Below are 15,666 nucleotides of genomic sequence, written 5' to 3'. Positions count from 1 at the left end.
CTCCACCCCCCTCTGCCAATCCCTCCACTGGCCTCCACTCAGTGTCCTCCACCCCCCTCTGCCAATCCCTCCACTGGCCTCCACTCAGTGTCCTCCACCCCCCTCTGCCAATCCCTCCACTGGCTTCCGATTGCGCAACGGATCAAATTCAAAATCCTAACGCTGACGTACAAAACCGTCCACCATACTGCCCCGAACTACATCACCGACCTAATATCCAAGTACCGCCCAACACGCACACTCCGCTCCTCACAAGACCTCCTTCTCTCTAGTTCCCTAGTCTCCTCCTCCCATGCCTGCCTCCAGGACTTCTCCAGGGTGTCACCCATCCTCTGGAACTTCCTGCCCCAACCCATCAGATTATCACCTACTCTCCTCTCCTTTAGGCGCACTCTGAAAACCCATCTCTTCAGGGAAGCCTACCCCACCCCCTGCTAACTTGCCGAGCTCCTCCACTCTTCCTACCACTCCATCCCCCACAGCTATCTCCTCCTGTGCCACCATCCCCTCCCTCCTAGATTGTAAGCTCCAAGGAGCAGGGCCCTCGATCCCCTCATGTTTTGCATTGTATTGGTATTGTTCTGTCACATGTTCTGTCCCCCTTTGTAATGTACAGCACTGAGCGAACTATCGGAGCTATATAAATACTGTATAATAATAATAATAATAATATCAGCTGAATTCTGATACTGCAGAGTATTACATCGAAAGTCTGGAGTTTGTTGGTGACTACACTCCCAGAGCAAAAGCGCTAAGGCTGGTCTATAATCTGATCAGCACTTAACTCTGGTGAGTGCATTTGATTGATTTGGTGGTGGATTATTCACAAAGTTCGTTATATTTGTCACATGAATTTTTTGGACTTTCACTTACTTGATGTATGGATTTTTTTGTATGTATCAAATTTTTTTGGACTTTCACATATTTGATGTATGGACATTGTATATGCTGATTTAGCCCACTCTTATATTTGATTTGATTCCTGCTATATATTTGCTGTTGTTTCAGTATATCGATCTGTATCTGGCCCCAGTAGACGAAAGACCTAATTAGGACTTCTTTATTATACAAGTAAATAAATCTGCGTATTAGAGGTTTCTCTTCAATAAATATTGAAAAATTTAAAATTACAAGTATATAAAAAGCCACAAAAAAATGGATCTAACCTACCAAAGAAAAACTCATTTTACAAAAAAAAAATAAATAAATATTTCCGCACAGTTTGGGTTTTATGAAATAATTCTGAATCGTGAATGAAGTTTATAATCTATGAACGCGTTGCGATTAAATGAATGGAGTTAATTTGGCCCCTGGCCTCGGCGGATAAGGCGACCTTGTTCCTGTATAGAGCAGGTGTGTCTCCGTCTGCGCTCCTTTCCTCCGTCCTCTGTCATCAGACTCCTGCCAGGCTCTAATCCGCAGACCTATTGACCGTTTAATCCGGCAGACAAAACAGTCCCCATCTTGACAGCTCTCCAGTCCCAGCAGGATCTGATTGAGACGTCCTGGCACAGACCGACATGCGCATGTGGGGTCCGCCATAGGAAGAAGGTCCTGCCCCAACGCCACAATGCTCATTACTTTCACCTGTGGACTGATGCAAACCCAACGATCTGAAAAATGTATCCACACTTTTCATTGTAAATATTTTATAGCTGTTGAACTTCATCTTTATGAAGTATGTATGCTTGTCTTTGTTGTCTATGATCTGATGTACAGTCATGGCCAGAAATCTTGTCCCCCTCCCACCATTTCTGTCAGATAGAGCAGCACTTTGCCCAGAAAATTGTTGTGGTTACAAATGTTTCGGCATTCTCATGTTTATTTCCTTGGTTTGTATCGGTATGACACATAAAAGTGGAGAAACAAACAGCCAAATCTGACACATTCCACCCAAAACTCCAAAAATGGACTGGACTACATTATTGGCACCTTCAATGTAATATTTGATAGCACACCCCTTAGAAAAAAACCCTGAAACCAATGGCTTCCTGAACCATCAATGAGTTTCTTCCACCTCTCTACTGGAATTTTGGAGCGCTCTTATTACTCCAACTGCTCCAGGTCTCTCAGACTGGAAGGGTTAATTTTCCCAACTGCTGTTTTAAGATCTCTCCAAAGGAGCTTTATGGGATTGAGATCTGGGCTCATTGATGGTTCTGGAAGAGGAGAGGACTGAACTGGCCAGCGATGAGTCTACATCTCAATCCCATAGAGCTCCTGTGGAGAGATCTCAGAACAGCAGTTGGGGAAAGGAACCCTTCCAATCTGAGAGACCTGGAGCAGTTGGAGAAAGAAGAGCACTCCAAAATTCCAGTAGAGAGGTGGAAGAAACTCATTGATGGTTCTGGAAGAGGAGAGGACTGAACTGGTCAGCAATGAGTCCAGATCTCAATCCCATAGAGCTGCTGTGGAGAGATCTCAGAACCAGGGGTTGACTGACCATTTGGAAACTCGGGCACTGCCCGAGAGCCCGGGGGCAGTAGGGGGCCCCAAGAGATGCCCCTGGTACCTTTTTCATAGGCTTTTTTGAGTTTGGGCAAGGACACAGGGGCCCCATGATCCCTTATTGCCCGAGGCCCCATGGGTTGTCAGTCTGCCCCTGCTCAGAACAGCAGTTGGGGAAAGGAACCCTCCCAATCTGAGAGACCTGGAGCAGTTGGAGAAAGAAGAGCGCTCCAAAATTCCAGTAGAGAGGTGGAAGAAACTCATTGATGGTTCTGGAAGAGGAGAGGACTGAACTGGTCAGCAATGAGTTTCTTCCACCTCTCCACTGGAGTTTTGGAGCGCTCTTCTTTCTCCAGCTGCTCCAAGAAACTCATTGATGGTTCTGGAAGAGGAGAGGACTGAACTGGTCAGCAATAAGTTTCTTCCATCTCTCTACTGGAATTTTGGAGCGCTCTTCTTTCTCCAGCTGCTCTAGGTCTCTCAGATTGGAAGGGTTCCTGTTCCCAACTGCTGTTCTGAGATCTCTCCACAGGAGCTCTTTGGGATTGAGATCTGGACTCATTGTTGGCCAATTCACTCCTCTCCAGCGCTTTGTCTGAAACCATTTCTGGGGACTTTATGACGTGTTCTTTGGGTCATTGTCCTGCTGGAAGACCCATGACCTCTGTAGAAGACCCAACTTTCTGACACTGGGCCCTACATTGCACCCCAGAATTCTTTGGTAGTCTTCAGATTTCATAATGCCATGCACACGGTCAAGACATCCAGTGCCTGAAGCAGAAAAAGCAACCCCAAATTATTAGTGAACCTCCACCATGTGTCACTGGAGGAACTAGATTCTTTTCTTAAAGGCCTCATTTCTTTTTTCTGCAAACAGTAGAATGATGGGCTTTACCAAAAAGCTGCCATTTCGTTTTGTCTGTCCACAGCACATTCTCCCGAAAGGATTTTGGCTTCCTCAGGTAAATTTTGGCAAACTCCAATCTGGCTTCCAATATGTTTCTGTCAGCAGTGGGGTCCTCCTGGGTCTCCTACCATATTTCTGTGTAAGCAGTGGGGTCCTCCTGGGTCTCCTACCATATTTCTGTGTCAGCAGTGGGGTCCTCCTGGGTCTCCTACCATATTTCTATGTCAGCAGTGGGGTCCTCCTGGGTCTCCTACCATATTTCTGTGTCAGCAGTGGGGTCCTCCTAGGTCTCCTCCCATATTTCTGTGTCAGCAGTGGGGTCCTCCTGGGTATCCTACCATATTTCTGTGTCAGCAGTGAGGTCCTCCTAGGTCTCCTCCCATATTTCTGTGTCAGCAGTGGGGTCCTCCTGGGTATCCTACCATATTTCTGTGTCAGCAGTGAGGTCCTCCTGGGTCTCCTACCAATTTCTGTGTCAGCAGTGGGTCCTCCTGGGTCTCCTCCCATATCTCTGTATCTGCAGTGGGGTCCTCCTGGGTCTCCTACCATATTTCTGGGTCAGCAGTGGGTCCTCTTGGGTCTCCTCCCATATCTCTGTGTCAGCAGTGGGGTCCTCCTGGGTCTCCTACCATATTTCTGTGTCAGCAGTGGGGTCCTCCTGGGTCTCCTACCATAGCATCCCTTTTCATTCAGATGGCAGTGTATAGTGCGAGCGGACACAGTTGTATCATGTGCCTGGAGGTCAGCTTGAATTTGTCTGGAAGTTGATTGAGGTTCTTTATCCACCATTCCAATAATCCTTCCTGGCAATGTTTGATCAATTTATCTCTTTCGTCCACATCCAGGGAGATTAGATCCAGTGCCATGGGCTGTAAACTTCTTGACAATGTTTCACACAGTGGACACAGGAACATGAAGATCTCTGGAGATGGACTTGTAACCTTGAGATTGTCCATGCTTTTCCACCATTTTTGTTCTCAAATCCTCAGACAATTCTTTTCTGCTCTTTCTCTTCTCCATGCTCCACGTGGCACACAGAGACACCCAACAGAAAGGTTGTGTTGGTTTTTCACCATTTTAACTGGTTGCGTGCATTCTATATTGTCAGCTCCTGGTCATGGATACGGGGGAGTTTAATTACAAATTCCAATAGCATCACAAACTTGGAATGCAATTATTTCTTACAAGGTGCCAATAATTTTGTCCAGTCCATTTTTGGGGTTTTGCGTGGAATGTGTCAGATTTGGCTTTTTGTTTCTCCACTTTTTTGTGTCATACCGATACAAACAAAAGAAATGAACATGAGAATGCCGAAACATTTGTAATTGCAACAGTTTTCTAGGTGAAATGATGCATTATCCGACAGACATTTGTGCTAGAACTACTTCTTCCCCTATGCAAGTCTATGGAAATGCAAAGGGATCTTAAAGCAGGCTGGTGTAGCTCAGAAGCATGTCAACCGCAGGTCAATGAATGATCTCAAAAACATTTCAAATTGATGTCGATAGCAAGCCCTTCGACCCACAAACCCAAAGCCACATCCTGAAGAAAGTCATGTGACTGCCCTGTCAGCACTGATGTGGCAATCACATGATTTTGTTTATAAACAAAATGGTAATGGTGGGGGTTAGAGCTAAGGTTACCATTACGGCTTGTGGTAGGGTTAGTATTAAGGTCATGGTCAACGTTGACTTCCTTTTATTCGAGACAGTTGCCTATCACCATGTCAGAGTAGACATGGTAGTTACATGGCTTTGCTTTTGTTAAGCAAGTTTGACCTTAATAGTCCACATGGTGGATTTGTAGACAACTTTTGACAAAATTTCTCCCAAATTAGTAATTTGGTTGCAAAATCAATTTTAAGCAAAAATCACATTACTCATTCCTCTTTAAGTCAGATAAAGTAACCCCTTTGCTGATGGGGTAGATGTATCTGTTTTCTTAGACGCTAATGTACCTTACTCTTTATTTTCCAGGTTTGGCCCGTCCTTCCTGATGTCTGACCCTTTTGCGTGGCTCTCTTGCCCTGTGTCATGGGTAATTCCGTCAGCAGGCCCAGCTGCCTGGGGGAAAGGGGCAAGAAATCCGAGCGCTTTCTCAAGGAATGTTGTATGAAGAAGGAGTCTGTGGTAGACTTCCAAAGTGTGAGGAACAATGTGGAGCCCAGCGTCGCTCCACCCGACAAGAAACCCAATGAGAAAGAACTGAACGTCGCTCCGGCCTCCAGCAGAAGCCATGAGCCTCTGCCCAAGCAGAACAATGCAGATGCCAACGTGCCCAAGGCAGCCATCATGGGTGGATCCCCAAGGTCCACACCGGACCATGTGGGGAATGTGTGGACTCCTCAGAGAGGGACCTTGCAGAGGTCTTCTGGGGGAAGCTGGTCCTGGAAGCCACTTGCCACCAGGGAGGTGACAGAAGTCACTGAAGTCACAGAGACCATTGTCACCGAGATAGTGGAGGTGACTCAGTTCCCATCAGGAGAGAAGGGTGGAGAACCCATCGTCACTAGGACAGTGAAAGTGCTGACGGACTATGGCGGGGAGCTCGCTGAGGTTAATATCTATTTCTTAGCCATGGGCCACACTCTCTGGTTTAGTTCTGGCCTTCCAATGACAACTTCTTACCATCAGTAACAACCCAATCCATGGATGTTGTCAGCAAACAGGAATATTGCCTTATCCTACTTTAGAAACTCTTGTTTTCTGTGGAGCTGGCAGGACATATCTATCACCCACAATAACTTTTAGAAACGTATAGCTTAGCTCAGCTTGTTCCTTGTCTAGATATACAGACTGGTAATGTACTAGACTGAAGTTTTAGGGAACTTCTCATAGCTATTCTGTAGACTTGGCACCATGGCTTAAGGGGATGGTGGACAATCATGGAGTGCAGAGTGTCTACTTTCTGTGGGGTTTAAATAAAGTTTATTTGAGGCTATACCAGATTAAACCGCAACGATGGCACGGGGAGTCAACTTTTATATTTCTTTATTTATGATCTACATAAATTAAATAATGAAAGGTACTGCCACTATTGCCTCCAGGTGACACAATTACCTAGAGTACCTTCACCTTCGCTCCCTTATTGGCCGAACTAGCAAGATGCCACTTTGTCACACGGTAAATTTCTGCAGAATCAAGTTAGAGTTGGAATGAGTCCATGAGCTAAAGCAGCAATTAAATGTTTTTAGGCCAATGGTTAGATGTCAGCAATGTCAGTATCCCCAGCGTGACAAGGCCCCAGAGCTAAATCTACCAATTAAGTGCCTTCAAACCCAAGAATAAAAATTGAGAAGATTGAACTTTTACCTGTCCTTAGATCTGTTGGCTTCATTCTTTTTTTTTTTTTTTAGGCTTTTTTTCTTTATTTTTACCTGTTGATCCTGAAATTAACACAATTCCTGTGTCTGGGTGGCTACACTCACTCCAACATAGCTATGGAAGATGACATGGTTGTCAAACAGGCTGGACTTCACATAAAGGTCTTAAGACCCAGGCCCAAAAGTCGGATGGCATCAGCCAGTTCAGTAGAAACCGGGCGACATTCGACCCATGTGTAGGGCATCTGGCAAGACAGAAGCTGGCCATTCGGCTGGCTTCTGTCAAAGGGGCATGACTGAAAAAGGTCTGCCGACTGTTTCCCAATCAACACCAATGGCTGACCAGAGTGTTCTGGCAGGGGGGCCATCCAACCTTTCAAAACACAATAGCACAGCGGGGGAAATCGCTGGACTAACATTGGATAGTTAGTACAGCGGCTCCTCCTGGGCTGTCTGGTTTTTTTTTCGTTGAATGAAAAAAAACTAGACGTGTGTACGATGTTTTACTACCCATTACATCGGGAGGTGGAGGTACTAGCAGTTTACAGAAGGGAGATAACATTGTTTGTGCTTTCGGTTCAGCTCACGGGAAGTGAGGAGGACGCTTCATTTTTGGCAGGTTCTACGGGTATTTCCTGTACTTGCTGAAAATATACATAGCCTGAAAAAAAGGAAACTAATGCTGTCACCACATCTAAGTACTAGTGAGTTGCAGTATATTACATGTTTGGTTTTTTTGGAGGTTTAGGTACACTAGATCCAACCCGAAGCTAACCTAATTCCTAACGCTTGGTTAACCCCCAAAATGTAACCAAAAGTATCAGTATAAAAATAATACTTTCCTTTATCAAGATCATATAGAGCTTTCTTGTTTTCTAAAAACAAAACAGTGATCCTGGTACTGGGGCCCTAGAGGTAAGTAATGAGTCCCCGACTCTTCCTGGCTAGACAGATTGATTGTTAAATTTGGACTTTTTTTCTGCTTTCTAGAGGTCTGTGTTGTTCATACATTGAGCTACAAACCAATACAGTATTTCACCTCTAGGGCTCATCCATAGAACTATATCTGAGAACTGTGGACCAAGAAAGGTTCCTGATTTCTCCGTACTGAACATTTCTCAGTATATGATGTTCTAAGAATCAATCACTGATGGGTTCCCATGCACTACAACAAAAAGACATTGAGATTAATAGAAGGTAGTTGGGTGTTCTCTATTCTCCTGTCTGTCCTAGTAGGGTGGTAAGTAGATGAACACGATTCAACCTGCGCAGAATAAAGTAGGAAGCATAACACCAGAGAGTTGAGAGGTCACCAGTCACCCAAACCTGACATCACCTATTTAATGGATTCTGAAGAGTTCACTGGCCTCATGGTTTCCTCTGTCTCTTAGAGACCTTTTTGGGGAGAACATTTCAAGGTCTGAACATTGGGAGACATTGTTAGAAGAGGGTCCTTTTCTTCCTTCTGGATTTATTGTATGTTGTGGAGAATGCAACAGGAGGAGTTGAAAGTCCTCGAGGTGGGCTTGAACCTTTCAAGACCTCATGCCAAGTCATCACCAAACAACTGGGTGGTGGAAAGAGACCCAGGGCATCTGATCACTGGAGTGAGCCGGTGGCTTAAGGCACCGGTTTCTTTCTTTAACTAAAATGTTATCTTTGAGTGGACTGACAGTAAAAAATAGATGGGTTTAAACAAGTTGATTGGGGATACGGTTGACCATACATAATGCTCGACAGCATTCCATGTTTTCATAGGTATGGCCTCCAGGCCGTGATGCTTCACGCATAATTAAATCAAAGTGGTTTTGGAGTGCTTTATGTAAACGACTTTCATCCCACAATTTCTATTCTATCCTCCATAATATTCTCCTTATCCCAGAACCTCTAATATATCCTCCACCCTCCACAATAATCTCCTAATCCTAGAACCTCTAATATATCTTCCACCCTCCACAATAATCCCCTAATCCTAGAACCTCTAATATATATTCCACCCTCCACAATAATCTCCCAATCCTAGAACATCTAATATATCTTCCACCCTCCACAATAATCTCCTATTTCCAGAACCTCTAATATATCTTCCACCCTCCACAATAATCTCCTAATCCTAGAACATCTAATATATCTTCCACTGTCCACAATAATCTCTCAATCCTAGAACTTCTGATATACAGTATCTTCCACCCTCCACAATAATCTCCTAATCCCAGAATCTCTAATATATCTTCCACCCTCCACAATAATCTCCTAATCCTAGAACCTCTAATATATCTTCCACCCTCCACAATAATCTTCTAATCCTAGAACCTCTAATATATCTTCCACCCTCCACAATAATCTTCTAATCCTAGAACCTCTAATATATCTTCCACCCTCCACAATAATCTCCCAATCCTAGAACCTCTAATATATATTCCACCCTCCACAATAATCTCCCAATCCTAGAACCTCTAATATATCTTCCACCCTCCACAATAATCTCCCAGTCCTAGAACTTCTAATATATCTTCCACCCTCCACAATAATCTCCTAATCCTAGAACCTCTAATATATCTTCCACCCTCTACAATAATCTCCCGATCCTAGAACCTCTAATATATCTTCCACCCTCCACAATAATCTCCCAATCCTAGATCCTCTGATATACAGTATATTCCACCCTCCACAATAATCTCCTAATCCTAGAACCTCTAATATATCTTCCACCCTCCACAATAATCTCCCAATTCTAGAACCTCTAATATATCTTCCACCCTCCACAATAATCTCCCAGTCCTAGAACCTCTAATATATTTTCCACCCTCCACAATAATCTCCTATTCCCAGAACCTCTAATATATCTTCCACCCTCCACAATAATCTCCCAATCCTAGATCCTCTGATATACAGTATATTCCACCCTCCACAATAATCCTCTAATCCTAGAACCTCTAATATATCTTCCACCCTCCACAATAATCTCCTAATCCTAGAACCTCTAATATATCTTCCACCCTCCACAATAATCTCCTAATCCTAGAACCTCTAATATATCTTCCACCCTCCACAATAATGTCCTAATCAGATAACCTCTAGTATACCCTCTGCCCTTCACAATAATCCCCTAATCCCAGATGTATGACCATTGTGCTATTCCTTTTCTAGGTACCAAACAGCCAGGCGGCTCAGACGGATGCGTACAACCGGGTGGGACAATGGGAAACCTTCAGCAAGACGGTATGTGATGAACCGTGCAATATGTAGCATCAACGACATACATCACACGGAGGCCTGTTCACCATCCCCATATTTCCATTCCAGTGGAGATAATCCAGCGAGATTCATTCTATAAATATGAGTTTCCCCATTTATATAGACTCGGCCCCTTTTTCCTTGCCAGAATATTCCACTGCGAGATCACACCACCCGAAACACAACCTGGTATTTTCACCCTCGAAAAGCTGGAGGGGGAACTTTGATCTCATGGTGGCGTTTTGTTGTTTCCAGTCCTGCCTCACTGCGGAGATCTATAACATTTCTGGGGAAACTTTAGCAGCGAAATAAGACACAAAGCTATCTATTTATAAAACATTCATCGCACGAATGTCAGAAGCATTCTGTCAAACAGCATGAAATGTCGCACTGATTCCTCTAGTTCCATCTAGTGGCCAAAATGTATAGTTTTCTGACATACCTTCATGAGAACACTATACTGCATTTTGGCCACTAGATGGAGCTGATGATACAGGAATGAATCTCTTACAACATTTACGGGGACAAATGTTTTAAATATAGACCTCAAAGTAATTATTTTGCTGATCTTTATAATTAAGCCTCCCAAACATACCAAAGAAATAAAGACAGACACAGTTTTTGTTTTATCCAGTGGTATTTACTCAGTGCAACTTATAACATCCAAGTTAAAGACAGAACACCAAAATGTCAGAAATTAATTAATTAATTTAGAAAAACAGAATCACTGAGTTGGAAAAAGGATCCCCCTCCTTGTGTCAGTATTTGGTTGAACCTCCTTTTGCTTTAATTCCAGCTTTTAGTCTGTTGGGATTTGTCTCTACTAACTTTGCACATCTAGACATTGAAATATTTGCCCGCTCTTCTTTCCAGAACTGCTCAAGTTCAGGTAAATTCGATGGTCACCGTTTGTGGATTGCAATCTTCACGTCATTCCACAGATTTTCAATGGGGTTCAAGTCTGGGCTCTGACTAGGCTATGAAAGGACATTCACCTTTTCCTCCTCCAACCACTGTGCTCTAATTCTTGCTGTGTGTTTTGGGTCGTTGTCATGTTGGACGATAAACCTTCTTCCCGTTGACATCTTTCTGGGCGAGGGCAGCAGATGTTCCTCTAGAATGTGACAGGATTTTTCCCCATCCATTTTTCCTTCTATCCTGACAAGTGCTCCAGTCTCTGCTGCATAGAAACCCCCATAAGAGGATATTCCCCGCCTCCCCAATAACAGGATATCCCCCCCCTCCATGCTTACTGTAGGAATGGTGGGATTTGGATGGTGAGCTGGAATGGATTTCCACCAGACATATCATTTAGTGTTGAGGCCGGATCAGGGGTGGACTGACAACTCATGGGGCCCCCGGGCAATAGGGGATCATGGAGCCCCTGTGTCCTTGCCCAAACTCAAAAAAGCCTATGAAAAAGGTACCAGGGGCATCTCATGGGGCCCCCCACTTACCCCGGGCCCTCGGGCAGTGCCCGAGTTTCCAAATGGTCAGTCCACCCCTGGGCCGGATCATTCCATTTTAGTCTCATCTGACCAGAACCCCTTTCTCCATGTGACCTCAGAACCTTCAAGGTGCGTTTTGGCAAAGCTCAGTGGTGGCTCCATTTGGCCTTTCTTGAGGAACGGCTTTTTTCCTGCACCCCTTCCATACAAGCCACACTTGTGGAGGATTTGTGATATTGTTGCCACTTGCGCACAATGACCACTTTTGGGCATCAGTTCCTGACACGGCTTCAGAGTTGCTGTAGACCTCTTGCTAGCCTCTCTGACCAGTTTCCTCCTGGCTCTTTCATCCAGTTTGGAGCGACGTCCTGATCCAGGGAGAGTCTGTGTTGTACCAAATACCTTCCACTTCTCAATAATAGACTTCACTCTGCTTCTAGGCATTGATAAAGCCTTTCAAAATGTTTTTGGATCCATCCCCTGACTTGTGTCTGTCCACAACTTTATGCCGGAGATCTTTTGACAGTGCCTTGCCACCCATAGTTGATTGTTTGCTTCAGTTGCACTAATAGGGACTGAAATGCTCCAGGAAAGCTCTTTTCATGCTGAGCTAATCAAAATAATCACAGTTGAAAGCAGGGGCGGACTGACAACTCACGGGGCACCCGGGCAATAGGAAATCATGGGGTCCCTGTGTCCTTGCCCACACTCAAACCACACCCAAAAAAGCCTATGAAAGGTACCAGGGGCATCTCATGGGACCCCATACTGACCCCGGGCCCTCGGGCAATGCCCGAGTGGCTAAATGGTCAGTCCGCCCCTGGCTGAAAGTCAAATGGCCATTGAGAAGGTGATTAGCTACACCTGAGTGAGGTTACAAGTCATTTTTAGGAGGGGAGGGATCCTTTTTCCAAGGATTCTGTGTTGTTGTTTTTTTTTCTTTTTCTTTGTGTTATATCTTTCACTTGGATGTTTTAAGTTATACAGATGAATAAAACGAAAACTGTGTCTGTCTTCATTTTAGGCTGCAAAACAACAAAATGTGATTATTTTAAAAGGGCGGTGATTCTTATCTATACCCACTGTTTATTTTATATGCAGCCAGTGTTCATTATTGGAATTAGAGGGTTCCTTCAATGAACCAGAATGAGATTTCCTGGGTTTGTAGTCCAGGTACAAAGAACATGGCTTCCCCTGAGCATATGATGATGCCTCTGTGTTTATACTCCCAGCATGCACTTGCCTTGCCGGAGCTGCCGGAGACCCTGGACACCATTCATGGCTGGGTACTGGAGATGGAAGAGCTGACTGACGCCCAGAAACCTCCATCATCTGAGGCCAAGGTGGTGAAGGCCCAGCTCCAGGAGCAGAAGGTGAGATGGTCCATCCCGAGAACGACGATGTGTCCTTCCCATCCGATCCCATCCAGAGAGAGCACGGAACAAGACAGAGGACAGGGAACTGACACAATGGAACCCCTCAAATGTTGTCTTTCCATTATCATTTCTGATTGTGTAGAGCACTGGTTGCCCACCTATGAGCCAAGGGCTGCGTCTGGCCCTTTAATACTGATTATGCAAAGTCAGTAATGGAAGCATTGATCTCTAAAGAGACTAATCACAGCGGTCTCTGGCAGTCTTATGTAACACGTTCCCAGTCTCTGACAGTCATCTACAGCATGTCATCAAGCACACCTGTATCATGTCTGCAGTCTCTCACCATCCCTTGTAATATATCTGCATTCTTTGATCATCTCCTGTATCATGTCTGCAGTCTCTGACCATCTCCTGTATCATGTCTGCAGTCTCTGACCATCTCCTGTATCATGTCTGCAGTCTCTGACCATCTCCTGTACCATTATCTGCAGTCTCTGACCATCTCCTGTATCATGTCTGCAGTCTCTGACCATCTCTAGTATCATGTCTGCAGTCCCTGGCCATCTCTTGTATCCTGTCTGCAGTCTCTGGCCATCTCTTGTATCATGTCTGCAGTCTCTGACCATCTCCTGTACCATTATCTGCAGTCTCTGACCATCTCCTGTATCAAGTCTGCAGTCTCTGACCATCTCCTGTACCATTATCTGCAGTCTCTGACCATCTCCTGTATCATGTCTGCAGTCTCTGACCATCTCCTGTATCATGTCTGCAGTCTCTGACCATCTCTAGTATCATGTCTGCAGTCCCTGGCCATCTCTTGTATCCTGTCTGCAGTCTCTGGCCATCTCTTGCATCATGGCAGCAGTCTCTGACATCTTCTGTATCATGTCTGCAGTCTCTGACCATCTCCCGTATCAGGTCTGCAGTCTCTGACCATCTCCTGTATCATGTCTGCAGTCTCTGACCATCTCCCGTATCATGTCTGCAGTCTCTGACCATCTCCCGTATCATGTCTGCAGTCTCTGACCATCTCTAGTATCATGTCTGCAGTTTCTGGCCATCTCTAGTATCATGTCTGCAGTTTCTGGCCATCTCTTGTATCCTGTCTGCAGTCTCTGGCCATCTCTTGCATCATGGCAGCAGTCTCTGACATCTTCTGTATCATGTCTGCAGTCTCTGACCATCTCCCGTATCAGGTCTGCAGTCTCTGACCATCTCCTGTATCATGTCTGCAGTCTCTGACCATCTCCCGTATCATGTCTGCAGTCTCTGACCATCTCCCGTATCATGTCTGCAGTCTCTGACCATCTCTAGTATCATGTCTGCAGTTTCTGGCCATCTCTTGTATCATGTCTGCAGTCTCTGGCCATCTCTTGCATCATGTCAGCAGTCTCTGACATCTTCTGTATCATGTCTGCAGTCTCTGACCATCCCCTGTATCATGTCTGCAGTCTATGACCATCTCCTCTATCATGTCTGCAGTCTCTGACCATCTCTTTTATCATGTCTGTAGTCTCTGACCATCTCTTGTATCATGTATGTAGTCTCTGACCATCTCTTGTATCATGTCTGCAGTTTCTGACTATCTCTTGTATCATGTCTGTAGTCTCTGACTATCTTTTGTAACATGCCTGCAGTCTATAAACATCACTTGTACCATGTCAGTAGTTTCTGACTATCTCTTGTATCATGTCTGCAGTCTCTGTCCATCTCTTGTATCATGTCTGTAGTCTCTGACTATCTCCTCTATCATGTCTGAAGTCTCTGACCATCTTCTGTATCATGTCTGCAGTCTCTGACCATCTCTAGTATCCTGTCTGCAGTCTCTGACCATCTCTAGTATCCTGTTTGCAGTCTCTGACCATCTCTAGTATCATGTCTGCAGTCTCTGACCATCTCTAGTATCATGTCTGCAGTCTCTGACCATCTCCTGTACCATTATCTGCAGTCTCTGACCATCTCCTGTATCATGTCTGCAGTCTCTGACCATCTCTAGTATCATGTCTGCAGTCCCTGGCCATCTCTTGTATCCTGTCTGCAGTCTCTGGCCATCTCTTGTATCATGTCTGCAGTCTCTGACCATCTCCTGTACCATTATCTGCAGTCTCTGACCATCTCCTGTATCAAGTCTGCAGTCTCTGACCATCTCCTGTACCATTATCTGCAGTCTCTGACCATCTCCTGTATCATGTCTGCAGTCTCTGACCATCTCCTGTATCATGTCTGCAGTCTCTGACCATCTCTAGTATCATGTCTGCAGTCCCTGGCCATCTCTTGTATCCTGTCTGCAGTCTCTGGCCATCTCTTGCATCATGGCAGCAGTCTCTGACATCTTCTGTATCATGTCTGCAGTCTCTGACCATCTCCCGTATCAGGTCTGCAGTCTCTGACCATCTCCTGTATCATGTCTGCAGTCTCTGACCATCTCCCGTATCATGTCTGCAGTCTCTGACCATCTCCCGTATCATGTCTGCAGTCTCTGACCATCTCTAGTATCATGTCTGCAGTTTCTGGCCATCTCTAGTATCATGTCTGCAGTTTCTGGCCATCTCTTGTATCCTGTCTGCAGTCTCTGGCCATCTCTTGCATCATGGCAGCAGTCTCTGACATCTTCTGTATCATGTCTGCAGTCTCTGACCATCTCCCGTATCAGGTCTGCAGTCTCTGACCATCTCCTGTATCATGTCTGCAGTCTCTGACCATCTCCCGTATCATGTCTGCAGTCTCTGACCATCTCCCGTATCATGTCTGCAGTCTCTGACCATCTCTAGTATCATGTCTGCAGTTTCTGGCCATCTCTTGTATCATGTCTGCAGTCTCTGGCCATCTCTTGCATCATGTCAGCAGTCTCTGACATCTTCTGTATCATGTCTGCAGTCTCTGACCATCCCCTGTATCATGTCTGCAGTCTATGACCATCTCCTCTAT

At 45.1% G+C, this 15,666-nt stretch overlaps 1 protein-coding gene across 1 annotated transcript; it reads left to right on the top strand.

Annotated features, from left to right (window-relative positions):
- Window positions 1-5,329: 5,329 nt before the first annotated feature.
- LOC149428797 (uncharacterized) lies at window positions 5,330-12,735 on the top strand (the record flags this gene model as incomplete). Its single annotated transcript, XM_089666987.1, has 3 exons — window positions 5,330-5,910; window positions 9,828-9,899; window positions 12,595-12,735. Coding segments are annotated over exons 1-3 (735 nt in total), but the record flags the coding sequence as incomplete, so codon positions are not given.
- Between the last annotated feature and the right edge of the window lie 2,931 nt (window positions 12,736-15,666).

The sequence above is a fragment of the Staurois parvus genome, unplaced genomic scaffold, assembly GCF_062004578.1.
Source record: "Staurois parvus isolate SC_StPar_1 unplaced genomic scaffold, SC_StPar_1.0 ptg002956l, whole genome shotgun sequence".
Lineage (NCBI taxonomy): Eukaryota > Metazoa > Chordata > Amphibia > Anura > Ranidae > Staurois > Staurois parvus.
The sequence above is the reverse complement of the archived record's forward strand: the minus strand, read 5'-3'. Positions and strand labels throughout refer to the sequence as shown.